The 25888-nt window shown below is 37.7% G+C and overlaps 4 protein-coding genes across 4 annotated transcripts; all 4 read left to right on the top strand.

Annotated features, from left to right (window-relative positions):
* Positions 1-1515: 1515 nt before the first annotated feature.
* On the top strand, positions 1516-5660 carry LOC306830670 (extracellular calcium-sensing receptor-like; the record flags this gene model as incomplete). The annotated part of the gene is made up of 8 exons (XM_079354263.1): positions 1516-1782; positions 1919-2005; positions 2264-2533; positions 3283-3489; positions 3604-3873; positions 4089-4316; positions 4405-4528; positions 4614-5660. 8 exons carry the CDS (start codon positions 1516-1518, stop codon positions 5525-5527), a joined length of 2367 nt encoding a protein of 788 aa, XP_079210389.1. The 3' UTR covers positions 5528-5660.
* A 2173-nt stretch (positions 5661-7833) lies between these two features.
* On the top strand, positions 7834-11922 carry LOC306830673 (extracellular calcium-sensing receptor-like). The gene is made up of 9 exons (XM_079354269.1): positions 7834-7967; positions 8249-8543; positions 8669-8755; positions 9012-9281; positions 9538-9744; positions 9857-10126; positions 10344-10571; positions 10658-10781; positions 10876-11922. Exons 1-9 carry the CDS (start codon positions 7858-7860, stop codon positions 11787-11789), a joined length of 2505 nt encoding a protein of 834 aa, XP_079210395.1. The 5' UTR covers positions 7834-7857; the 3' UTR covers positions 11790-11922.
* An 888-nt stretch (positions 11923-12810) lies between these two features.
* On the top strand, positions 12811-16966 carry LOC306830674 (extracellular calcium-sensing receptor-like). Its single transcript, XM_079354270.1, has 9 exons — positions 12811-12959; positions 13212-13506; positions 13638-13724; positions 13980-14249; positions 14589-14795; positions 14910-15179; positions 15396-15623; positions 15712-15835; positions 15920-16966. The coding sequence occupies exons 1-9, from the start codon at positions 12850-12852 to the stop codon at positions 16831-16833; spliced, it is 2505 nt and encodes an 834-aa protein (XP_079210396.1). The 5' UTR covers positions 12811-12849; the 3' UTR covers positions 16834-16966.
* Positions 16967-21128: 4162 nt separating this feature from the next.
* LOC306830676 (extracellular calcium-sensing receptor-like) lies at positions 21129-25276 on the top strand. Its single transcript, XM_079354272.1, has 9 exons — positions 21129-21277; positions 21524-21818; positions 21949-22035; positions 22291-22560; positions 22900-23106; positions 23221-23490; positions 23706-23933; positions 24022-24145; positions 24230-25276. Exons 1-9 carry the CDS (start codon positions 21168-21170, stop codon positions 25141-25143), a joined length of 2505 nt encoding a protein of 834 aa, XP_079210398.1. The 5' UTR covers positions 21129-21167; the 3' UTR covers positions 25144-25276.
* Positions 25277-25888: the final 612 nt, after the last annotated feature.

Genomic DNA, 25888 nt, shown 5'->3' with positions numbered 1-25888 from the left:
GTTGATGAACTCCTAATCTAGTCAGCTTGTGTATAACAGCATTTTTTTAAAAAAAGTCATCCTCATTCATTCAAACAAAAAGACATCAAACCACACATTTTTGGGTTTATTCATGCTGAAAGCTTTATTTTTTGTTGACAGGATTTAGAGCTCTATTGCGTTTAAGGCAGAATACAGCATAGCAGAAATACAGTATATCCTCTGACAATATCTCTGTGATTCATAACTGTCGACAATAAGTGTGACACACCAGCTGGCTGGTTCATCCCCTTGTGTATAATTTAAGTGATAGATTTTAGAAAAGAAGAATAACCTGCTGTGACTTCTTATTTGAACATCACAGGAGTATTTTTAAATCACAGTCCTTCTGTTTAGATTTACTTGTCATGTGATGCTACAAGCAAACTATAGAGTGCCACCATTAGGTCGTTGGTGCAACTACTGGAACAAAAAGTCGCACATTCTGCCAGAGAATCCCCCTCACTGACTTCCTTCAAGAAATCCCTGCAAAGTCACGTCTTCAAAATTTACTACAACCTCTAACAATCTCCTCCTTTCGAGATATTTCTTTGACGTTTTGTTTTTTTGTGGTTTTGTTTTTGTTGCTATTCCTTGTTAAGCATCTTTGAGTATTTCGAAAAGCACGATTAAAGTTTTATTGTTATAATTTATTTGTATAAAAAAACTGTGCAGTGATTAATTCAATTTGTAACTCATCTGCTTTACTTTATGAAATCAAAGAGTTTAATATACATTTGCATAATTCATATTTGTGGCTGTGTTGACTGACACTGAAAGTGTTTTAATTGTTTGTCAACTGGCTTTAGGCCCTCCTCAACTCCACCTATTTGCAACATCACAAAATGTGTTTTGTTTTTTGATGTCCTGCCCCCACATCCAACACCCAGATGGCTGGTGTTATTAAAGATTAAACAATGGAGGATAATGTGCTTTGGGATTAAATGCCTTGCATATAAAGATAACGCTGTAAGAAGAAGGAAACCAGCTGTAAAGGGAGGAGAGCTGATATGGCAGCTTTTCTTTGTATATGTTCCTTTATCTTGATTTGTTTGTTCCTCTTCTCCTTACACTCTGTATCTAACTCTTATTCTTTATCTTGTAAATTACAGAAAAACTTTCAACATAATGAATTGCACAAGCCTGGAGATGTGGTTCTGGGTGGGCTGTTTGCGGTGCACTATTCCTCTGTTTTCCCTGAATGGACTTACACCTCAGAGCCACAAAGGCCCATCTGCAAAGGGTAGGTTTCACACACATAAAGTATAGCTGGAATGGATCTGTGTTAATTGTGTTATTTGATTTGTGTATCCATAGTTAGAAAAAGGACAAAACTGTAAAACATTTGTTAAAAGTATAATATTGAAATTGTAATATGTCATTATGATAGTGCTTTTTCACATATTTACTTTGAATGCTCTTATTATTGTTATATTTTTCGTTTTTAATCTTTAAAATGTATGTGGTAGGTTTGCCACTCTAGGGTTCAGGCATGCAATGACCATGGCCTTTGCTATTGATGAGATCAACAGGAAGTCCGATCTGTTACCTAATGTGACTCTTGGATACAGTCTGTACGACAACTGTGTTGCACTTGTCATTGGATTCAGTGGTGGATTATCACTTGCCAGTGGAAGAGAAGACCACTATGTGTTTGAGGAGAACTGTTTAGGGACCCCTCCAGTCTTGGGGATAGTTGGTGATTATGCCTCTACATTTTCCATTGCTACTTCCAATGTGCTGGGTGTGTTCAAAATGCCAATAGTAAGTATTTTTATCCTTTTTTTTCTTCTGAAGTATCTTTATTTGATGTCTAAAAATCAATGTTTTTTAAGCTGCTGTAGTGTTGAAATACAGAATTATCTTGCATGGTTGTCAAAAACTGTATATTCTTTTGTAGGTGAGTTATTTTTCCACTTGTTCCTGCCTGAGTAATCGGCAACGTTTCCCATCCTTCTTTAGAACAATCCCAAGTGATGCTTTCCAGGTGAATCCTTTTTCCCAAAATGAGAATTGTAATGTTTGTCAGTCTTGTCACAGCAAGCTTGTTGATACTGACATGACACAAACATGACAAATGACTCATCTGTTTTCGTTGGATCTTATTTTCATGATTTTAGTGTAAAAGATATGTAATAATTTATACAGAATTCATTATTTTTGTCTATCGCCACACTTTCTTTTTATCATATAATGATTCTATTGGTCTGTGCACTGATCCTTTCAAATAAATTTATTTTATTAGGTTCGTGCAGTGATACAGATTCTACAACACTTCAGCTGGACTTGGATTGGCCTGCTTGTCAGTGATGATGACTATGGACACCATGTTGCTCGATCCTTTCAGTCTGATCTGACTCAATCTAGTGGAGCTTGTCTGGCCTATGTAGAAGTTTTGCCCTGGGACAGTGACCCATCTAAACTTAGTAGGATTGTTGAATTGATGAAGATATCCACAGCCCGTGTGGTTATGGTTTTTGCACACGAGTTTCACATGATTCATCTTATGGCAGAGGTTGGAATAAAAATACTTAGATTTAAATTATCAAGTGTAAGAAACATAAAAGGATGAACGATTTAATTATGATTTCTTTGCAACTGTGAGAGGACTAATCCCATGCAGTTGAAATATTTAACCCTTGTGTGGTGTTCATGTTTTTATTACTCAGCCAGTGTTCATGGATCTGCTGGACCCACTGCATTTGTGGGTTTTTATTTAACACAATCAAACTATTTCATGTTAAAATACTCAACAGATTTTTACTTCATGTCAATTATTAGCAATATACACAGAAAATATGGCCAATGGTCCCATATTGTGTCATTTTAGGGGTTCATACTGTATATCTAATTCATGTGTCTACTAAAGTACGTTCACAATCGCATAGAAAACCAGAAAAAACTTAATGGGCGATGTTCTCCACAGAATATGAGTAAAGGCCAATGAGTGTGAGTTTGAAAAAAAAATGTATGATGTCATTTTTCTTTTGATAAAAAATGAAAATGATCCCAAAGACCCGAACACCATACAAGGATTAAATGAAGTTGAATAATTAGAATAAATGTATCACTTTATATAGAAAAGTGACAAAAAATATGGAAGTCAGTTGTGCTTTTCACAACCTTATGCAGTTTTAGAGAAAAAAGCACAACCAATATGCATGAAAAGTAAGATGGTCAGACATGTTTTATAAGTGACATTTCAATAGACTCTTTTCACATCTTTTCCATGTCTCTATAAACTCTAAATAATGCTACACACAGGTGCTTAGGCAGAATGTGACAGGCCTACAGTGGATAGCAAGTGAAGCCTGGACAGCATCTACTGTGCTTCAGACACCTGAATTCATGCCATACCTGAGGGGTACACTCGGCATTGCCATCCGTCGAGGGGAAATACCAGGACTGAGGGAATTTTTATTACAAATACATCCTGACAAAGTAAACAATGACAGCTCTGGAACTAGCATGGTGGGAGTTCACCTCAACAATTTATTTCAAAATAAATATTCATTGATAGGACTAAACAAGTATTTGTGCTATATCTGTAAATCCAAATTAAATTCATGATATATAACATTTCAGGTGAGGCAGTTTTGGGAATCCACATTTGAGTGTAAATTTGCTTCATTAAGTTCGTTGAAAGCTGGGGAGAAACTCTGCAATGGAGAAGAAGACTTACAAAATGCTGAGAGTGATTTTTTGGATGTTTCAAACCTCAGACCTGAGTACAATATTTACAAAGCTGTGTACTCTCTGGCGTATGCTCTTGATGATTTGATGAAGTGTGAGCCAGGTAGAGGGCCTTTCAGTGGACACAGCTGTGCCAATTTGCAAACTTTGGAGCCATGGCAGGTGTGGTATCACTTTACACGCTATCTATGTTTTCAGTGATAGATGCTAAAGTGTTAGTTAATATATTTTGTGTTTCATATTCATTTATTTTGTATGAAAAAATATAGTGATGGAATGAAAAGATGAAAAAAACATGATAAGTTGTACATTGTGGGATAAACCTTTGCTTTGAGTCCTTCATACTCTGTCTCTTTGTTTCTGTTTTTAATTTGTAGCTTGTTCATTATTTACAAAAAGTCAACTTTACCACATCATTTGGTGATCAAGTTTCATTTGATGAGAACGGAGATGCCCTACCAATCTATGATGTCATCAACTGGCTGTGGCTCCCTGATGGCAAAACTAAAGTTCAAAATGTGGGTGAGGTTAAGAGGTCTGACTTCAAAGGTGACGTACTGAAAATTGATGAAGACAAAATCTTCTGGAACTTTACACCGAAAAAGGTAATTTCTAATAATACAGATACAATTTAATGCAAAAATAAGCAAGATTGGGAAATACATATTTACAAATGTATTTTCTTCACCACAGCCACCTCAGTCAGTATGCAGTGAGAGCTGCCCTCCAGGTACCCGCATGGCCAGAAAGAAAGGGGAACCTCAATGTTGTTTTGACTGTGTCCCTTGTTCTGAGGGGAAAATCAGCAATTTAACTGGTGGGTTTTGATGTTTAATTTTTTTCTTTTGGAAAATGTTTGTATTCATAAAATAATTAACCTAACCAACTTCCCTTTTTACTAGACTCCATGGAGTGTACCAGTTGTCCGGAGGACTTCTGGTCCAGCCCAAAGCATGACCACTGTGTTCCTAAGACGACTGAATTTCTCTCTTTTCATGAGCCGTTGGGTATCTGCTTGGCAACTGCCTCATTGCTGGGCACATTTCTCTGTGTTGTCGTGCTGGGAATCTTCATCCATCATCGCAGCACACCCATGGTACGAGCCAACAATACAGAACTGAGTTTCCTCCTCCTCGTGTCACTTAAACTATGTTTCCTGTGTTCACTGCTGTTCATCGGCCGCCCCAGATTGTGGACGTGCCAGTTGAGACATGCAACATTTGGCATTATCTTTGTGCTTTGTGTCTCATGTATTCTGGTGAAAACTATGGTGGTTCTTGTCGTGTTCAAGGCCTCAAAGCCAGGAGGTGGAGCTGTTCTCAAGTGGTTTGGTGCCATGCAACAGAGAGGGACAGTCCTGGTCCTTACTTCTGTTCAGGCAGCAATTTGCACCATCTGGATTGTCCTCTCCTCACCATCTCCACATAAAAATACCAAATACTACAATGACAAGATAGTGTATGAATGTGCTGTTGGATCCACCATTGGCTTTATTGTCTTACTGGGTTATATTGGCTTTCTGGCAATCCTCAGCTTCCTTCTTGCTTTTCTGGCAAGGAATCTCCCTGACAACTTCAATGAGGCCAAACTCATCACTTTCAGTATGATTATTTTCTGTGCTGTGTGGGTTGCCTTTGTCCCTGCCTATGTCAACTCACCAGGCAAATATGCAGATGCAGTGGAAATATTTGCCATCCTAGCCTCCAGTTTTGGTCTTTTGGTGTCACTGTTTGGACCCAAATGTTACATAATTCTGCTGAGACCAGAGTGGAACACAAAGAAAGCAATCATGGGGAAAGGAAACACCAATTTGTAAACTAACAACTGTTAAACTTTCATGTGGTCTAAACCAGTTCAAATGTTGCATTTGTTTAGTATAAATCTCCCTGAAGTCATTTAACAACTGTCTACTTTGTCTAATCAGAAATAAAGCATGTTCTTTTATTTCAGATCTTTTACTTGTGTATCTCACATTCAGTGGAAACAGTAACAACCAACCTTAAAACAAGTCATACAATATATTAAAGATAAACATTCACCACCCATTGCAAATTCATAGATAATACAACTATTAAGGCCTTGCATTTTTAATACCACCAAAATCATCAGCTTCATGTTAAATGGGACATATTATGAATAATCCACTTTTACAGTGTTGTTTTTTAATACATTTAGTTAACCTGAGTTTTTACCAACCCACAAAATGTGAAGTAAACAAATCCAATCCACTTTGTTTTTGGATTGTATAAGTCTAAAAACAGGAAAATAAAAATACCCCCCATTGTGTTGTCTTGGGCAGCCATGTTTTTTCCCAAGGGGGCATGCTAATGAGTTGCCATGGAAGCTCAAAGCTGAACTCTTTTGCACACCTCATGGAAGAGAGGGGTGAGGTAATTGCATTTAAAGAGAGACACACACCAAAACAAAGTATTCTGACAGAGGTGGTTTATACATGGTCAGAAGCCTCCTCTGGTATTTGATTCATGTTATATTCTGACCAAAGCACAGCACAGATGTTTCATTTATACCATAAGGGACTGTTTTAAAAGGTGGAAAAGGGAGAAAAGTTCCTTGTGGCATTCCAGAAAATTTCAAGACAGCAAGAAAGTTTACTTTATTTGACGTAGTTACAGTAATTATCCATTGTCATCCCAACTAAAGAGCTTTCCCATTTCAACAAAACATTCACTTCTTTCTCTCTCTCCCCCACATTAAACAAAGCACCACTACAGGCCTTGAGCAATTTATAAATTATGTTAATGTAATTGTTTTGAATTTTTGTTTCATTTGCAGCACACTCCAGTCATTGCATTTGTTTGGGACACATTGTTTTTGAATTTGGTTCTTTTATTTCCTGAAATTTTTTTGGACAGAACAGGTCATTTAGAAGCATACTGTAGGTTGATGAACTACTAATGTAGCCAGCCTATATCTAACAGCATTTAAAAAAGTCATCCTCATACACTTTGAAGACAAAGACATAAAGCCACAAATTTCTGGGTTGATTCATGCTGAAAACATTAGTTTAATTTTTTTGTTAACAGGATTTACTGCTCTTTTGTGTTTAAGGCAGAATGTGCAACGTTTTATATATAGATGAAGCAGAAATACAGTATATCCTCTGACAATATCCCTATGAGTCACAACTGTCTACAATTAGTGTGGCTGGTTCATCCCCTTGCATAAAGATCAATTTAAGTGGTGGACTGTAGAAAAAAGAATAACCTACTGTGACTGCTAATTTGAAAGGCACAGGAGAGTTTTTAGATCATGGTCATTCTGTGTTAATTTACATTTAATTTGATGCTACAAGCGAACTAAAAAGCGCTGCCATTAGCCTGCTAACACAGCAATGCAGCTCAAGTTGTTTTGGTTTCAGGCCAGTGCTGGAGGGTGACATCTGCCGGATCACAAAGCCGCGAATGCTACCAGACACTCCCCCTAACTAAATTCCGTCAAGATATCCCTAAAAACTCAACTCTTCAACATTTCCTATAACCTCTAACAATCTGAACTTTCATCCTCCTTTGAAGATATTGTTTTTGTTTTATTGTTTGTCATTTTGTCTTTGTTGTTAAGAGTCGTTTAGTATTTAGAAAAGCATTATCAAAGTGTAATATTATTATTATTATTATTATTATTATTATTATTATGATTATTTATTTGTATTTAAAAAAAAACAGTGCAGTGATTAATTCATTTTGTAACTCACCTCTTATATTTTACTAAATCAAGGAGTTGTACATAAATTTGCATGATTAATTTTCGTGGCTGTGTTGACTGACACTGAAAGTGTTTTTATTGTTTGTCCGGTGACTTTAGGCCCTGCTCAACTCCACCTATTTTCAACATCACAACATGTGTTGTGTGCTTTAATGTCCTGCCCCCACATCCAACACCCAGATGGTTGGTGTTATTAATGATTAAACAATGGAGGATAGTGTGAATTTGGATTAAATGCCCTGCATATAAAGATAACGCTGTAGGAAGAAGGGAACCAGTTGTAAACAGAAGAGAGCAGATATGGCAACTTTTCTTAGTATATGTTCCTTTATCTTGATTTACTTGTTCCTCTTCTCCTTACACTCTGTATCGAACTCTTATTCTTTATCTTGTAAATTACAAAGAAGCTTTCAACTTAATGAAATGCACAAGCTTGGAGATGTGGTTCTGGGTGGGCTGTTTGAGGTGCACTACTCCTCTGTTTTCCTTGAATGGACTTACACTTCAGAGCCACAAAGGCCCATCTGCAAAGGGTAGGTTTCACACAAATACAGCAGATGGATTGGATCAGTGTTAATTGTGTTTTTGATTATAGTTTCCATGATTGAAAAAAAAGACAGTGCTAAAATGTGTTCAAACATTACACTGAAAATGTATTTTTTATCATTATAATGTGTTTTAATAAGTATCCAGCTAGTGCTTGCTTAAACTTATTTAGGATTATCTTATCTTATCTTATCTTAAACCAATATTTGCTTTGAATGCTGAGATCATTGTTTTTGTTTGTTTTTAATCTTTAAAATGTATTTGGTAGGTTTGCCACGCTAGGGTTCAGGTATGCAATGACCATGGCCTTTGCTATTGATGAGATCAACAGGAAGTCCGATCTGTTACCTAATGTGACTCTTGGATACAGTCTGTACGACAACTGTGTTGCACATGTCATAGGATTCAGTGGTGGATTATCACTTGCCAGTGGAAGAGAAGAGCACTATGTGTTTGAGGAGAACTGTTTAGGGACCCCTCCAGTCGTGGGGATAGTTGGTGATTCTGCCTCTACATTTTCCATTGCTACTTCCAATGTGCTGGGTTTATTCAAAATACCTATTGTAAGTTATCCTTTTTTTTTTCTTCTAAGTATATTTACTTAATGTATAATAATCAATATTTTTTAAGCTGCTGTTGAAATATAGCTATCTGAAACGGGCATCAAAAACTGTATATTCTTTTGTAGGTGAGTTATTTTTCCACTTGTTCCTGCCTGAGTAATCGGCAACGTTTCCCATCCTTCTTTAGAACAATCCCAAGTGATGCTTTCCAGGTGAATCCTTTTTACCAACATGAGAATTGTAATGTTTGTCAGTCTTGTCACAGCAAGCTTGTTGATACTGACATGACACAAACATGACAAATGACTCGTCTGTTTTCATTGAATCTTATTTTCATAATTTCAGTGTAAAAGATATGTAATAATTTATACAGAATTCATTATTTTTTTTCTATCAGATCTTTCATCATATGCAAAATAAGTCTACTGGTCTGTGCACTGATCCTTTCATACCCATATGTTGTATTAGGTTCGTGCAATGATACAGATTCTACAACACTTCAGCTGGACTTGGGTTGGCCTGCTTGTCAGTGATGATGACTATGGACTCCATGTTGCTCGATCCTTTCAGTCTGATCTGACTCAATCTAGTGGAGCTTGTCTGGCCTACATAGAAGTTTTGCCCTGGGACAGTGACCCATCTAAACTTAGTAGGATTGTTGATTTGATGAAGATATCCACAGCCCGTGTGGTTATGGTTTTTGCACAGGAATTTCACATGATTCATCTCATGGCAGAGGTTGGAATAAAAATACTTAACTAATTAAAATACTGTGTATGTATAAAAGGCTTAACAATTTAACTTTCATGTACAATTATGAAAAAAGACTCATCTCATACAGTTAAAAATAATTCTTAAAAAATGCTGAATAATTATTAAAAAAATGCTCCTGAAAAGTAAAATATAATCTGACATGTTTTATAAGTGACATTTCAATAAGCTGTTTTTATATTTGTTGCTTGTCTCAATATACTCTGAATAATGCCACAAAAAGGTGCTCAGGCAGAATGTGACAGGCCTACAGTGGATAGCAAGTGAAGCCTGGACAGCATCTACTGTGCTTCAGACACCTGAACTCATGCCATACCTGAGGGGTACACTCGGCATTGCCATCCGTCGAGGGGAAATACCAGGACTGAGGGAATTTTTATTACAAATACATCCTGATCAAGTAAACAATGACAGCAATGGAACGAGCATGGTGGGAGTTCACCTCAACAATTTATTTCAAAATTAATATTTATTGATAGGACTAAACAAGTATTTGTCCTATATCTGTAAATCCAAATTAATTTCATGATACTGCATTTCAGGTGAGGCAGTTTTGGGAATCCACATTTGAGTGTAAATTTGCTTCATTAAGTTCGTTGAAAGCTGGGGAGAAATTCTGCAATGGAGAAGAAGACTTACAAAATGTTGAGAGTGATTTTTTGGATGTTTCAAACCTCAGACCTGAGTACAATATTTACAAAGCTGTGTACTCTCTGGCGTATGCTCTTGATGATTTGATGAAGTGTGAGCCAGGTAGAGGGCCTTTCAGTGGACACAGCTGTGCCAATTTGCAAACTTTGGAGCCATGGCAGGTGTGGTATCACTTTACACGCTATCTATGTTTTCAGTGATAGATGCTAAAGCGTTAGTTACGATATTTTGTGTTTCATATTCATTTATTTTCTATGAAAAAATATAGTGATGGAATGAAAAGATAAAAAACATGATAAGTTGTACATTGTGGGATAAACCTTTGTTTACTTTGAGTCCTTCATACTCTGTCTCTTTGTTTCTGTTTTTAATTTGTAGCTTGTTCATTATTTACAAAAAGTCAACTTTACCACATCATTTGGTGATCAAGTTTCATTTGATGAGAACGGAGATGCCCTACCAATCTATGATGTCATCAACTGGCTGTGGCTCCCTGATGGCAAAACTAAAGTTCAAAATGTGGGTGAGGTTAAGAGGTCTGACTTCAAAGGTGACGTACTGAAAATTGATGAAGACAAAATCTTCTGGAACTTTACACCGAAAAAGGTAATTTCTAATAATACAGATACAATTTAATGCAAAAATAAGCAAGATTGGGTAATATTTATTTACAAATGTATTTTCTTCCACAGCCACCTCAGTCAGTATGCAGTGAGAGCTGCCCTCCAGGTAACCGCATGGCCAGAAAGAAAGGGGAACCTCAATGTTGTTTTGACTGTGTCCCTTGTTCTGAGGGGAAAATCAGCAATTTAACTGGTGGGTTTTTATGTTTAATTTCAATCTTTATTTTCTTTTAGAATATTGTTTTCTTTACAAAAAAATTAACCTCACCAACTTCCCATTTTACTAGACTCCATGGAGTGTACCAGTTGTCCAGAGGACTTCTGGTCCAGCCCAAAGCATGACCACTGTGTTCCTAAGAAGACTGAATTTCTTTCTTATCATGAGCCGTTGGGTATCTGCTTGACAGCTGCCTCATTGCTGGGCACATTTCTCTGTGTTGTCGTCCTGGGAATCTTCATCCATCATCGCAGCACACCCATGGTACGAGCCAACAATACAGAACTGAGTTTCCTCCTCCTCGTGTCACTTAAACTATGTTTCCTGTGTTCACTGCTGTTCATCGGCCGGCCCAGATTGTGGACGTGCCAGTTGAGACATGCAACATTTGGCATTATCTTTGTACTTTGTGTCTCATGTATTCTGGTGAAAACTATGGTGGTTCTTGCCGTGTTCAAGGCCTCAAAGCCAGGAGGTGGAGCTGTTCTCAAGTGGTTTGGTGCCATGCAACAGAGAGGGACAGTCCTGGTCCTTACTTCTGTTCAGGCAACAATTTGCACCGTCTGGATTGTCCTCACCTCACCATTTCCTAATAAAAATACTAAATACTACAATGACAAGATAGTGTATGAATGTGTTGTTGGGTCCACCATTGGATTTATTTTCTTACTGGGTTACATTGGGTTTTTGGCAATCCTCAGCTTCCTTCTTGCATTTCTGGCAAGGAATCTCCCTGACAACTTCAATGAAGCCAAACTCATCACTTTCAGCATGATTATTTTCTGTGCTGTGTGGGTTGCCTTTGTCCCTGCCTATGTCAACTCACCAGGCAAATATGCAGATGCAGTGGAAATATTTGCCATCCTAGCCTCCAGTTTTGGTCTTTTAGTGTCACTGTTTGGACCCAAATGTTACATAATTCTGCTGAGACCAGAGTGGAACACAAAGAAAGCAATCATGGGGAAAGGAAACACCAATTTGTAAACTAACAACTGTTAAACTTTCATGTGGTCTAAACCAGTTCAAATGTTGCATTTGTTTAGTATAAATCTCCCTGAAGTCATTTAACAACTGTCTACTTTGTCTAATCAGAAATAAAGCATGTTCTTTTATTTCAGATCTGTTGCTTGTGTATCTCAAATCAGTGAAAACAGTTACCACCAACCTTAAAAGAAGTCATATATTAAATATTTCACATTCACCACAAAGAGCAAATACATAGCTAACTCAACCATTAAGTCTCTGTATTTTCAAAATCCCACAAATTATCAGCTTAATGTTAAAGGTGACATATTATCAAAAATCCACTTTTAAAGTGTCTTTAATACATTGGGGTAACTTCAGTGTCAACCACCCCACAAATTCTAAAGTAAACCAATCCAGGTCTTTGTTTGTCGTTTGTATATGTCTCAAAATATAGAGAAAATGCTTAATATAAAATTCTTGTACGATATTTCTTTGTTGTTTTTGTCATTTTGTTTTGTTTTTGTTGTTATTCCTTGTTAAGCGTATTTGAGTTTGTAGGAAAGCGATAAAAAAGTAAAATATTATTTTTGTTTCATATAAAAAACAAACAACATTTGCAATGACTTTATCATTTTGTAACTCATCTCTTTTATTTTACCTTGTCAAGGTGTTGAATATGAATTTGCATAAATCATTTTCGTGGCTGTGTTGACTGACACTGAATGTATTTTAATTGTTTGTCAGGTGACTTTAGGCCCTCCTCAACTCCACCTATTTGCAACATCACAACATGTGTTGTGTGCTTTAATGTCCTGCCCCCACATCCAACACCCAGATGGTTCGTGTTATTAATGATTAAACAATGGAGGATAGTGTGAATTGGGATTAAATGCCCTGCATATAAAGATAACGCTGTAAGACAAAGGGAAACAGTTGTAAACAGAAGAGAGCAGATATGGCAACTTTTCTTAGTATATGTTCCTTTATCTTGATTTACTTGTCCCTCTTCTCCTTACACTCTGAATCTAACTCGTATTCTTTATCTTGTAAATTACAAAGAAGCTTTCAACTTAATGAAATGCACAAGCCTGGAGATGTGGTTCTGGGTGGGTTGTTTGAGGTGCACTATACCTCTGTTTTCCCTGAATGGACTTACACTTCAGAGCCACAAAGGCCCATCTGCAAAGGGTAGGTTTCACACAAATACAGCAGGTGGGATGGATCAGTGTTAATTGTGTTATTTAATCAGAGTATCCATGGTTAAAAAAAGGGACAGAGATGTTAAACACATGTTAAAAAAAATAACATTGAAATTGTAATTCTATTTTCATAATGTGATTTGTTAAATATCCAACTCGTTCTTGCGTGAACAAATATTTGCTTTGAATACTGAGTTCATTGTTTTTTGATTGTTTTTAATCTTTCAAATGTATGTGGTAGGTTTAAAACTCTAGGGTTCAGGCATGCAATGACAATGGCCTTTGCTATTGATGAGATCAACAGGAAGTCCGATATGTTACCTAATGTGACTCTTGGATACAGTCTATACGACAATTGTGGTGCACTTGTCATTGGATTCAGTGGTGGATTATCACTTGCCAGTGGAAGAGAAGAGCACTATGTGTTTGAGGAGAACTGTTTAGGGACCCCTCCAGTCTTGGGGATAGTTGGTGATTCTGCCTCTACATTTTCCATTGCTACTTCCAATGTGCTGGGTGTGTTCAAAATACCTATTGTAAGTTTTCCTTTTTTTTTTCTTCTTAAATAAATTTTTTTAAGGTATAAAGATCCACATTTTTTAAGTGGCTGTAGTGTTGAAATATAGTTATCTGAAACAGGCATCAAAAACTGTATATTCTTTTGTAGGTGAGTTATTTTTCCACTTGTTCCTGCCTGAGTAATCGGCAACGTTTCCCATCCTTCTTTAGAACAATCCCAAGTGATGCTTTCCAGGTGAATCCTTTTTACCAACATGAGAATTGTAATGTTTGTCAGTCTTGTCACAGCAAGCTTGTTGATACTGACATGACACAAACATGACAAATGACTCGTCTGTTTTCGTTGGATTTTATTTTCATGATTTTAGTGTAAAAGATATGTAATAATTCATACAGAATTCAATATTTTTGTCTATCAGTTCTTTCACCATATGCAAAATAAGTCTACTGGTCTGTGCACTGATCCTTTCATACCCATATGTTGTATTAGGTTCGTGCAATGATACAGATTCTACAACACTTCAGCTGGACTTGGGTTGGCCTGCTTGTCAGTGATGGTGACTATGGACTCCATGTTGCTCGATCCTTTCAGTCTGATCTGACTCAATCTAGTGGAGCTTGTCTGGCCTACATAGAAGTTTTGCCCTGGGACAGTGATCCAACAAAACTTCGCAGGATTGTTGATTTGATGAAGATATCCACAGCCCGTGTGGTTATGGTTTTTGCACACGAGTTTCACATGATTCATCTTATGGCAGAGGTTGGAATAAAAATAATTACATTTAAAATATTAAGTGTAAGAAACATAAAAGGATGAACAATTTCATCATGATTTCTTTGCAACTATGAGAGGACTAATCCCATACAGTTGAAATAATTCAAATAAGCTTGAATATTTAGAATAAATGCATCAGTTAAGAAAAGTTGCAAAAACCTATTGAAGCCAGTTTTGATTTAAACAACCACTTTTTAAAGCAAAACATGACCATTATGCATCAATAGTAAGATATAATGTGACATGTCTTATAAGTGACATGTCAATAGACTCTTTTCATATCTTTTCCATGTCTCTATAAACTCTAAATAATGCTACACACAGGTGCTCAGGCAGAATGTGACAGGCCTACAGTGGATAGCAAGTGAAGCCTGGACAGCATCTACTGTGCTTCAGACACCTGAACTCATGCCATACCTGAGGGGTACACTTGGCATTGCCGTCCATCGAGGGGAAATACCAGGACTGAGGGAATTTTTATTACAAATACATCCTGATAAAGTAAACAATGACAGCTCTGGAACTAGCATGGTGGGAGTTCACCTCAACAATTTATTTCAAAATAAATATTCATTGATAGGACTAAACAAGTATTTGTGGTATATCTGTAAATCCAAATTAAATTCATGATATATAACATTTCAGGTGAGGCAGTTTTGGGAATCCACATTTGAGTGTAAATTTGCTTCATTAAGTTCGTTGAAAGCTGGGGAGAAACTCTGCAATGGAGAAGAAGACTTACAAAATGCTGAGAGTGATTTTTTGGATGTTTCAAACCTCAGACCTGAGTACAATATTTACAAAGCTGTGTACTCTCTGGCGTATGCTCTTGATGATTTGATGAAGTGTGAGCCAGGTAGAGGGCCTTTCAGTGGACACAGCTGTGCCAATTTGCAAACTTTGGAGCCATGGCAGGTGTGGTATCACTTTACACGCTATCTATGTTTTCAGTGATAGATGCTAAAGTGTTAGTTAATATATTTTGTGTTTCATATTCATTTATTTTGTATGAAAAAATATAGTGATGGAATGAAAAGATGAAAAAAAACATGATAAGTTGTACATTGTGGGATAAACCTTTGCTTTGAGTCCTTCATACTCTGTCTCTTTGTTTCTGTTTTTAATTTGTAGCTTGTTCATTATTTACAAAAAGTCAACTTTACCACATCATTTGGTGATCAAGTTTCATTTGATGAGAACGGAGATGCCCTACCAATCTATGATGTCATCAACTGGCTGTGGCTCCCTGATGGCAAAACTAAAGTTCAAAATGTGGGTGAGGTTAAGAGGTCTGACTTCAAAGGTGACGTACTGAAAATTGATGAAGACAAAATCTTCTGGAACTTTACACCGAAAAAGGTAATTTCTAATAATACAGATACAATTTAATGCAAAAATAAGCAAGTTTGGGAAATACATATTTACAAATGTATTTTCTTCACCACAGCCACCTCAGTCAGTATGCAGTGAGAGCTGCCCTCCAGGTACCCGCATGGCCAGAAAGAAAGGGGAACCTCAATGTTGTTTTGACTGTGTCCCTTGTTCTGAGGGGAAAATCAGCAATTTAACTGGTGGGTTTTGATGTTTAATTTTTTCTTTTGGAAAATGTTTGTATTCATAAAATAATTAACCTGATCAACTTTCCCTTTTACTAGACTCCATGGAGTGTACCAGTTGTCCGGAGGACTTCTGGTCCAGCCCAAAGCATGACCACTGTGTTCCTAAGACGACTGAATTTCTCTCTTTTCATGAGCCGTTGGGTATCTGCTTGGCAACTGCCTCATTGCTGGGCACATTTCTCTGTGTTGTCGTGCTGGGAATCTTCATCCATCATCGCAGCACACCCATGGTACGAGCCAACAATACAGAACTGAGTTTCCTCCTCCTCGTGTCACTTAAACTATGTTTCCTGTGTTCACTGCTGTTCATCGGCCGCCCCAGATTGTGGACGTGCCAGTTGAGACATGCAACATTTGGCATTATCTTTGTGCTTTGTGTCTCATGTATTCTGGTGAAAACTATGGTGGTTCTTGTCGTGTTCAAGGCCTCAAAGCCAGGAGGTGGAGCTGTTCTCAAGTGGTTTGGTGCCATGCAACAGAGAGGGACAGTCCTGGTCCTTACTTCTGTTCAGGCAGCAATTTGCACCATCTGGATTGTCCTCTCCTCACCATCTCCACATAAAAATACCAAATACTACAATGACAAGATAGTGTATGAATGTGCTGTTGGATCCACCATTGGCTTTATTGTCTTACTGGGTTATATTGGCTTTCTGGCAATCCTCAGCTTCCTTCTTGCTTTTCTGGCAAGGAATCTCCCTGACAACTTCAATGAGGCCAAACTCATCACTTTCAGTATGATTATTTTCTGTGCTGTGTGGGTTGCCTTCGTCCCTGCCTATGTCAACTCACCAGGCAAATATGCAGATGCAGTGGAGGTATTTGCCATCCTAGCCTCCAGTTTTGGTCTTTTGGTGTCACTGTTTGGACCCAAATGTTACATAATTCTGCTGAGACCAGAGTGGAACACAAAGAAAGCAATCATGGGGAAAGGAAACACCAATTTGTAAACTAACAACTGTTAAACTTTCATGTGGTCTAAACCAGTTCAAATGTTGCATTTGTTTAGTATAAATCTCCCTGAAGTCATTTAACAACTGTCTACTTTGTCTAATCAGAAATAAAGCATGTTCTTTTATTTCAGATCTTTTACTTGTGTATCTCACATTCAGTGGAAACAGTAACAACCAACCTTAAAACAAGTCATACAATATATTAAAGATAAACATTCACCACCCATTGCAAATTCATAGATAATACAACTATTAAGGCCTTGCATTTTTAATACCACCAAAATCATCAGCTTCATGTTAAATGGGACATATTATGAATAATCCACTTTTACAGTGTTGTTTTTTAATACATTTAGTTAACCTGAGTTTTCACCAACCCACAAAATGTGAAGTAAACAAATCCAATCCACTTTGTTTTTGGATTGTATAAATCTAAAAACAGGAAAATAAAAATACCCCCCATTGTGTTGTCTTGGGCAGCCATGTTTTTCCCAAGGGGGCATGCTAATGAGTTGCCATGGAAGCTCAAAGCTGAACTCTTTTGCACACCTCATGGAAGAGAGGGGTGAGGTAATTGCATTTAAAGAGAGACACACACCAAAACGAAGTATTCTGACAGAGGTGGTTTATACATGGTCAGAAGCCTCCTCTTGTATTTGATTCATGTTATATTCTGACCAAAGCACAGCACAGATGTTTCATTTATACCATAAGGGACTGTTTTAAAAGGTGGAAAAGGGAGAAAAGTTCCTTGTGGCATTCCAGAAAATTTCAAGACAGCAAGAAAGTTTACTTTATTAGACGTAGTTACAGTAATTATCCATTGTCATCCCAACTAAAGAGCTTTCCCATTTCAACAAAACATTCACTTTGGCACTTCTCTCTCCCCCCCCCCCCCCCCCCCCCCCCCCCCCCCCCCCACATTAAACAAAGCACCACTACAGGCCTTGAGCAATTTATAAATGATGTTAATGTAATTGTTTTGAATTTTTGTTTCATTTGCAGCACACTCCAGTCATTGCATTTGTTTGGGACACATTGTTTTTGAATTTGGTTCTTTTATTTCTTGAAATTTATTTGGACCTTACAGGCTACTAATGTAGCCAGCCTATATCTAACAGCATTTAAAAAAGTCATCCTCATACACTTTGAAGACAAAGACATAAAGCCACAAATTTCTGGGTTGATTCATGCTGAAAACATTAGTTTAATTTTTTTGTTAACAGGATTCACTGCTCTTTTGTGTTTAAGGCAGAATGTGCAACGTTTTATATATAGATGAAGCAGAAATACAGTATATTCTCTGACAATATCCCTATGAGTCACAACTGTCTACAATTAGTGTGGCTGGTTCATCCCCTTGCATAAAGATCAATTTAAGTGGTGGACTGTAGAAAAAAGAATAACCTACTGTGACTGCTAATTTGAAAGGCACAAGAGAGTTTTTAGATCATGGTCATTCTGTGTTAATTTACATTTAATTTGATGCTACAAGCGAACTAAAAAGCACTGCCATTAGCCTGCTAACACAGCAATGCAGCTCAAGTTGTTTTGGTTTCAGGCCAGTGCTGGAGGGTGACATCTACCAGATCACAAAGCCGCGAATGCTACCAGACACTCCCCCTAACTAAATTCCGTCAAGATATCCCTAAAAACTCAACTCTTCAACATTTCCTATAACCTCTAACAATCTGAACTTTCATCCTCCTTTGAAGATATTGTTTTTGTTTTATTGTTTGTCATTTTGTCTTTGTTGTTAAGAGTCTTTTAGTATTTAGAAAAGCATTTTCAAAGTGTAATTAGGGACCGAAGCACTGACCAGTGCGAAGGACCCTATTGTTTTTCAAATGATTTTTTTTTTTCTCTTTTTTTTTCTTCTTCCACTTTGGAGCCATTTTTGACGGCTTGAACGTGAATGAAAACTCATCAAAATCTCCAACGTCATCAGGTCTGGCGAAAAATGTGATATTTTCACAATTTCAAAATGACTCAGTGGAGCCCCCTTCAAATTTTCAAAAGGGCCTCCTCATTGAGGTTTTTTCATCGTACGTGAAAATTAGTATGCACATTAAGCATGCGAGATCTCACATAAAATCCTCTTACACCCATAGTCAAAACCAAACAGGAAGTCCGCCATATTTTTTTTCAATGGCGAAAACTCGCGTTTCACAGGTTAGCTATTTGAACGAACTCCTACAAAAGTGTTTATCCGATTGACACAATGAGAATGTCAGTGTGTTCTCGACATGTTGAAGATCTCTCGTTGTGCTCTGCACGTTATTTCCTCAAAGGGTGTGGTCATACGGACGCGTTGTTTGTCACAAACAGGAAGTAGTTTGTTACGGGCCTTAATATAGTCATACATTCATCAAACATCACACACATGATCCCAATGGAAAAATAAAACTAGACATGTTGGCATAGAAAGTGGGCGTGGCTAAATGACTCAGTGGCGCCTCCTTGAAATTTTCAAAAAGGCCTCCCCATTGAGGTTTTTTTGTCCTACATACACACGTTTTTTTATGCTCATTGGGCATGTCAGGAACTACATACAATCCTCTCACACCCATAGTCATAACCAAACAGGAAGTCCGCCATATTTTTTTGAATGCAATAAAAGTGGCTAAAATTCCTTTTTCACAGGTTAGCTATTTGAACGAACTCCTACAACAGCGTTTATCCGATCATCGTAAACTCAGTGTCAGTGTATTCTAGACATGTTGAAGATCTCTCGTTGTGCTCCGCACGTTATTTCGTCAAAGGGCGTGGGCTTACGGACGTGATGTTCGTCACAAACAGGAAGTAGTTTGTTACAGTGCTTAATATAGGCGTAGAGTCATCAAACATTACACACATGATCCCAGTAGAAAAATTAAACTTGTCATGTTGTTATAATAAGTGGGTGTGGCTAAATAACTCAGTGGCGCCCCCATGAAATCTTAAAAATGGCCTGCTTATAGAGGTTTCTTTGTCCTACATGCATGATTTTTTTTATGCTCATTGGGCATGTCAGGAGCTACATAAAATCCTCTTACACCCATGGTCAACACCCAACAGGAAGTCCGCCATATTTTTTTTTAATGGCTGAAACTTGCGTTTCACAGGTTAGCTATCTGAACGAACTCCTACAAACGTGTTTATCCCATTGACACAAGGTGAATGTCGGTGTGTTGTAGACATGTTGAAGATCTGTCGTTGTGCTCCGCACGTTATTTCGTCAAAGGGCGTGGTCATTCGGATGTGATGTTCGTCACAAACAGGAAGTAGTTTGTTACAGTGCTTAATATAGGCGTAGAGTCATCAAACATGACACACATGATCCCAGCAGAAAAATTAAACTACACATTTTGGCATAAAAAGTGGGAGTGGCTAAATGACTCAGTGGCGCCGTCTTGAAATTTTCAAAAAGGCCTCCCTATAGAGGTTCTTTTGGTCTACGTCCATGAAATTTTTTATGCTCATTGGGCATGTCAGGAGCTACATAAAAGCCTCTTACACCCACAGTCATAACTAAACAGGAAGTCTGCCATATTTTTTTGAATGCAAGAAAAATGGCTGAAATTCCTTTTTCACAGGTTACCTATTTGAACAAACTCCACCAAAAGCATCTATCCGATCATCGTGAACTCAGTGTCAGTGTATTCTGGACATGTTGAAGATCTCTTGTTGTGCTCCGCACGTTATTTTGTCAAAGGGCGTGGGCCACGACGTACCATCAAACTTTGATGTCTCGGCGCACTCCAATTTTTTAACCTTCGATGACTGTAAGGCCTGCTGCTTGTCCACTTGTTGCGGCTGTGTCGCGACCGCGGGAGTGCAGCCGTATAATAATAATTATTATTATTATTTATTTGTATTAAAAAAAAAACTGTGCAGTGATTAATTCATTTTGTAACTCACCTTTTATATTTTACTAAATCAAGGAGTTGAACATAAATTTGCATGATTAATTTTTGTGGCTGTGTTGACTGACGCTGAAAGTATTTTAATTTTTTGTCAGGTGACTTTAGGCCCTGCTCATTTCCACCTACTTGCAACATCACATGTGCTCTGTGCTTTAATGTCCTGCCCCCACATCCAACACCCAGATGGTTGGTGTTATTAATGATTAAACAATGGAGGATAGTGTGAATTGGGATTAAATGCCCTGCATATAAAGATAACTCTGTAAGACAAAGGGAAACAGTTGTAAACAGAAGAGAGCAGATATGGCAACTTTTCTTAGTATATGTTCCTTTATCTTGATTTACTTGTCCCTCTTCTCCTTACACTCTGAATCTAACTCGTATTCTTTATCTTGTAAATTACAAAGAAGCTTTCAACTTAATGAAATGCACAAGCCTGGAGATGTGGTTCTGGGTGGGTTGTTTGAGGTGCACTATACCTCTGTTTTCCCTGAATGGACTTACACTTCAGAGCCACTATGGCCCATCTGCAAAGGGTAGGTTTCACACAAATACAGCAGGTGGGATGGATCAGTGTTAATTGTGTTATTTAATCAGAGTATCCATGGTTAAAAAAGGGACAGAGATGTTAAACACATGTTAAAAAAAATAACATTGAAATTGTAATTCTATTTTCATAATGTGATTTGTTAAATATCCAACTCGTTCTTGCGTGAACAAATATTTGCTTTGAATACTGAGTTCATTGTTTTTTGATTGTTTTTAATCTATGTATGTGGTAGGTTTAAAACTCTAGGGTTCAGGCATGCAATGACCATGGCCTTTGCTATTGATGAGATCAACAGGAAGTCCGATATGTTACCTAATGTGACTCTTGGATACAGTCTATACGACAATTGTGGTGCACTTGTCATTGGATTCAGTGGTGGATTATCACTTGCCAGTGGAAGAGAAGAGCACTATGTGTTTGAGGAGAACTGTTTAGGGACCCCTCCAGTCTTGGGGATAGTTGGTGATTCTGCCTCTACATTTTCCATTGCTACTTCCAATGTGCTGGGTGTGTTCAAAATACCTATTGTAAGTTTTCCTTTTTTTTTTCTTCTTAAATATATATTTTAAGGTATAAAGATCCACATTTTTTAAGTGGCTGTAGTGTTGAAATATAGTTATCTGAAACAGGCATCAAAAACTGTATATTCTTTTGTAGGTGAGTTATTTTTCCACTTGTTCCTGCCTGAGTAATCGGCAACGTTTCCCATCCTTCTTTAGAACAATCCCAAGTGATGCTTTCCAGGTGAATCCTTTTTACCAACATGAGAATTGTAATGTTTGTCAGTCTTGTCACAGCAAGCTTGTTGATACTGACATGACACAAACATGACAAATGACTCGTCTGTTTTCGTTGGATCTTATTTTCATGATTTTAGTGTAAAAGATATGTAATAATTTATACAGAATTCAATATTTTTGTCTATCAGTTCTTTCACCATATGCAAAATAAGTCTACTGGTCTGTGCACTGATCCTTTCATACCCATATTTTGTATTAGGTTCGTGCAATGATACAGATTCTACAACACTTCAGCTGGACTTGGGTTGGCCTGCTTGTCAGTGATGGTGACTATGGACTCCATGTTGCTCGATCCTTTCAGTCTGATCTGACTCAATCTAGTGGAGCTTGTCTGGCCTACATAGAAGTTTTGCCCTGGGACAGTGATCCAACAAAACTTCGCAGGATTGTTGATTTGATGAAGATATCCACAGCCCGTGTGGTTATGGTTTTTGCACACGAGTTTCACATGATTCATCTTATGGCAGAGGTTGGAATAAAAATAATTACATTTAAAATATTAAGTGTAAGAAACATAAAAGGATGAACAATTTCATCATGATTTCTTTGCAACTATGAGAGGACTAATCCCATACAGTTGAAATAATTCAAATAAGCTTGAATATTTAGAATAAATGCATCAGTTAAGAAAAGTTGCAAAAACCTATTGAAGCCAGTTTTGATTTAAACAACCACTTTTTAAAGCAAAACATGACCATTATGCATCAATAGTAAGATATAATGTGACATGTCTTATAAGTGACATGTCAATAGACTCTTTTCATATCTTTTCCATGTCTCTATAAACTCTAAATAATGCTACACACAGGTGCTCAGGCAGAATGTGACAGGCCTACAGTGGATAGCAAGTGAAGCCTGGACAGCATCTACTGTGCTTCAGACACCTGAACTCATGCCATACCTGAGGGGTACACTCGGCATTGCCGTCCATCGAGGGGAAATACCAGGACTGAGGGAATTTTTATTACAAATACATCCTGACAAAATAAACAATGACAGCTCTGGAACTAGCATGGTGGGAGTTCACCTCAACAATTTATTTCAAAATAAATATTTATTGATAGGACTAAACAAGTATTTGTGCTATATCTGTAAATCCAAATTAAATTCATGATATATAACATTTCAGGTGAGGCAGTTTTGGGAATCCACATTTGAGTGTAAATTTGCTTCATTAAGTTCGTTGAAAGCTGGGGAGAAACTCTGCAATGGAGAAGAAGACTTACAAAATGCTGAGAGTGATTTTTTGGATGTTTCAAACCTCAGACCTGAGTACAATATTTACAAAGCTGTGTACTCTCTGGCGTATGCTCTTGATGATTTGATGAAGTGTGAGCCAGGTAGAGGGCCTTTCAGTGGACACAGCTGTGCCAATTTGCAAACTGTGGAGCCATGGCAGGTGTGGTATCACTTTACACGCTATCTATGTTTTCAGTGATAGATGCTAAAGTGTTAGTTAATATATTTTGTGTTTCATATTCATTTATTTTGTATGAAAAAATATAGTGATGGAATGAAAAGATGAAAAAAACATGATAAGTTGTACATTGTGGGATAAACCTTTGCTTTGAGTCCTTCATACTCTGTCTCTTTGTTTCTGTTTTTAATTTGTAGCTTGTTCATTATTTACAAAAAGTCAACTTTACCACATCATTTGGTGATCAAGTTTCATTTGATGAGAACGGAGATGCCCTACCAATCTATGATGTCATCAACTGGCTGTGGCTCCCTGATGGCAAAACTAAAGTTCAAAATGTGGGTGAGGTTAAGAGGTCTGACTTCAAAGGTGACGTACTGAAAATTGATGAAGACAAAATCTTCTGGAACTTTACACCGAAAAAGGTAATTTCTAATAATACAGATACAATTTAATGCAAAAATAAGCAAGATTGGGAAATACATATTTACAAATGTATTTTCTTCACCACAGCCACCTCAGTCAGTATGCAGTGAGAGCTGCCCTCCAGGTACCCGCATGGCCAGAAAGAAAGGGGAACCTCAATGTTGTTTTGACTGTGTCCCTTGTTCTGAGGGGAAAATCAGCAATTTAACTGGTGGGTTTTGATGTTTAATTTTTTCTTTTGGAAAATGTTTGTATTCATAAAATAATTAACCTGATCAACTTCCCCTTTTTTCAGACTCCATGGAGTGTACCAGTTGTCCGGAGGACTTCTGGTCCAGCCCAAAGCATGACCACTGTGTTCCTAAGACGACTGAATTTCTCTCTTTTCATGAGCCGTTGGGTATCTGCTTGGCAACTGCCTCATTGCTGGGCACATTTCTCTGTGTTGTCGTGCTGGGAATCTTCATCCATCATCGCAGCACACCCATGGTACGAGCCAACAATACAGAACTGAGTTTCCTCCTCCTCGTGTCACTTAAACTATGTTTCCTGTGTTCACTGCTGTTCATCGGCCGCCCCAGATTGTGGACGTGCCAGTTGAGACATGCAACATTTGGCATTATCTTTGTGCTTTGTGTCTCATGTATTCTGGTGAAAACTATGGTGGTTCTTGTCGTGTTCAAGGCCTCAAAGCCAGGAGGTGGAGCTGTTCTCAAGTGGTTTGGTGCCATGCAACAGAGAGGGACAGTCCTGGTCCTTACTTCTGTTCAGGCAGCAATTTGCACCATCTGGATTGTCCTCTCCTCACCATCTCCACATAAAAATACCAAATACTACAATGACAAGATAGTGTATGAATGTGCTGTTGGATCCACCATTGGCTTTATTGTCTTACTGGGTTATATTGGCTTTCTGGCAATCCTCAGCTTCCTTCTTGCTTTTCTGGCAAGGAATCTCCCTGACAACTTCAATGAGGCCAAACTCATCACTTTCAGTATGATTATTTTCTGTGCTGTGTGGGTTGCCTTCGTCCCTGCCTATGTCAACTCACCAGGCAAATATGCAGATGCAGTGGAGGTATTTGCCATCCTAGCCTCCAGTTTTGGTCTTTTGGTGTCACTGTTTGGACCCAAATGTTACATAATTCTGCTGAGACCAGAGTGGAACACAAAGAAAGCAATCATGGGGAAAGGAAACACCAATTTGTAAACTAACAACTGTTAAACTTTCATGTGGTCTAAACCAGTTCAAATGTTGCATTTGTTTAGTATAAATCTCCCTGAAGTCATTTAACAACTGTCTACTTTGTCTAATCAGAAATAAAGCATGTTCTTTTATTTCAGATCTTTTACTTGTGTATCTCACATTCAGTGGAAACAGTAACAACCAACCTTAAAACAAGTCATACAATATATTAAAGATAAACATTCACCACCCATTGCAAATTCATAGATAATACAACTATTAAGGCCTTGCATTTTTAATACCACCAAAATCATCAGCTTCATGTTAAATGGGACATATTATGAATAATCCACTTTTACAGTGTTGTTTTTTAATACATTTAGTTAACCTGAGTTTTCACCAACCCACAAAATGTGAAGTAAACAAATCCAATCCACTTTGTTTTTGGATTGTATAAATCTAAAAACAGGAAAATAAAAATACCCCCCATTGTGTTGTCTTGGGCAGCCATGTTTTTCCCAAGGGGGCATGCTAATGAGTTGCCATGGAAGCTCAAAGCTGAACTCTTTTGCACACCTCATGGAAGAGAGGGGTGAGGTAATTGCATTTAAAGAGAGACACACACCAAAACGAAGTATTCTGACAGAGGTGGTTTATACATGGTCAGAAGCCTCCTCTTGTATTTGATTCATGTTATATTCTGACCAAAGCACAGCACAGATGTTTCATTTATACCGTAAGGGACTGTTTTAAAAGGTGGAAAAGGGAG

Source organism: Symphodus melops (assembly GCF_947650265.1).
Source record: "Symphodus melops genome assembly, chromosome: 10".
NCBI lineage: Eukaryota > Metazoa > Chordata > Actinopteri > Labriformes > Labridae > Symphodus > Symphodus melops.
This window is presented reverse-complemented; position numbering and strand designations above follow the sequence as displayed.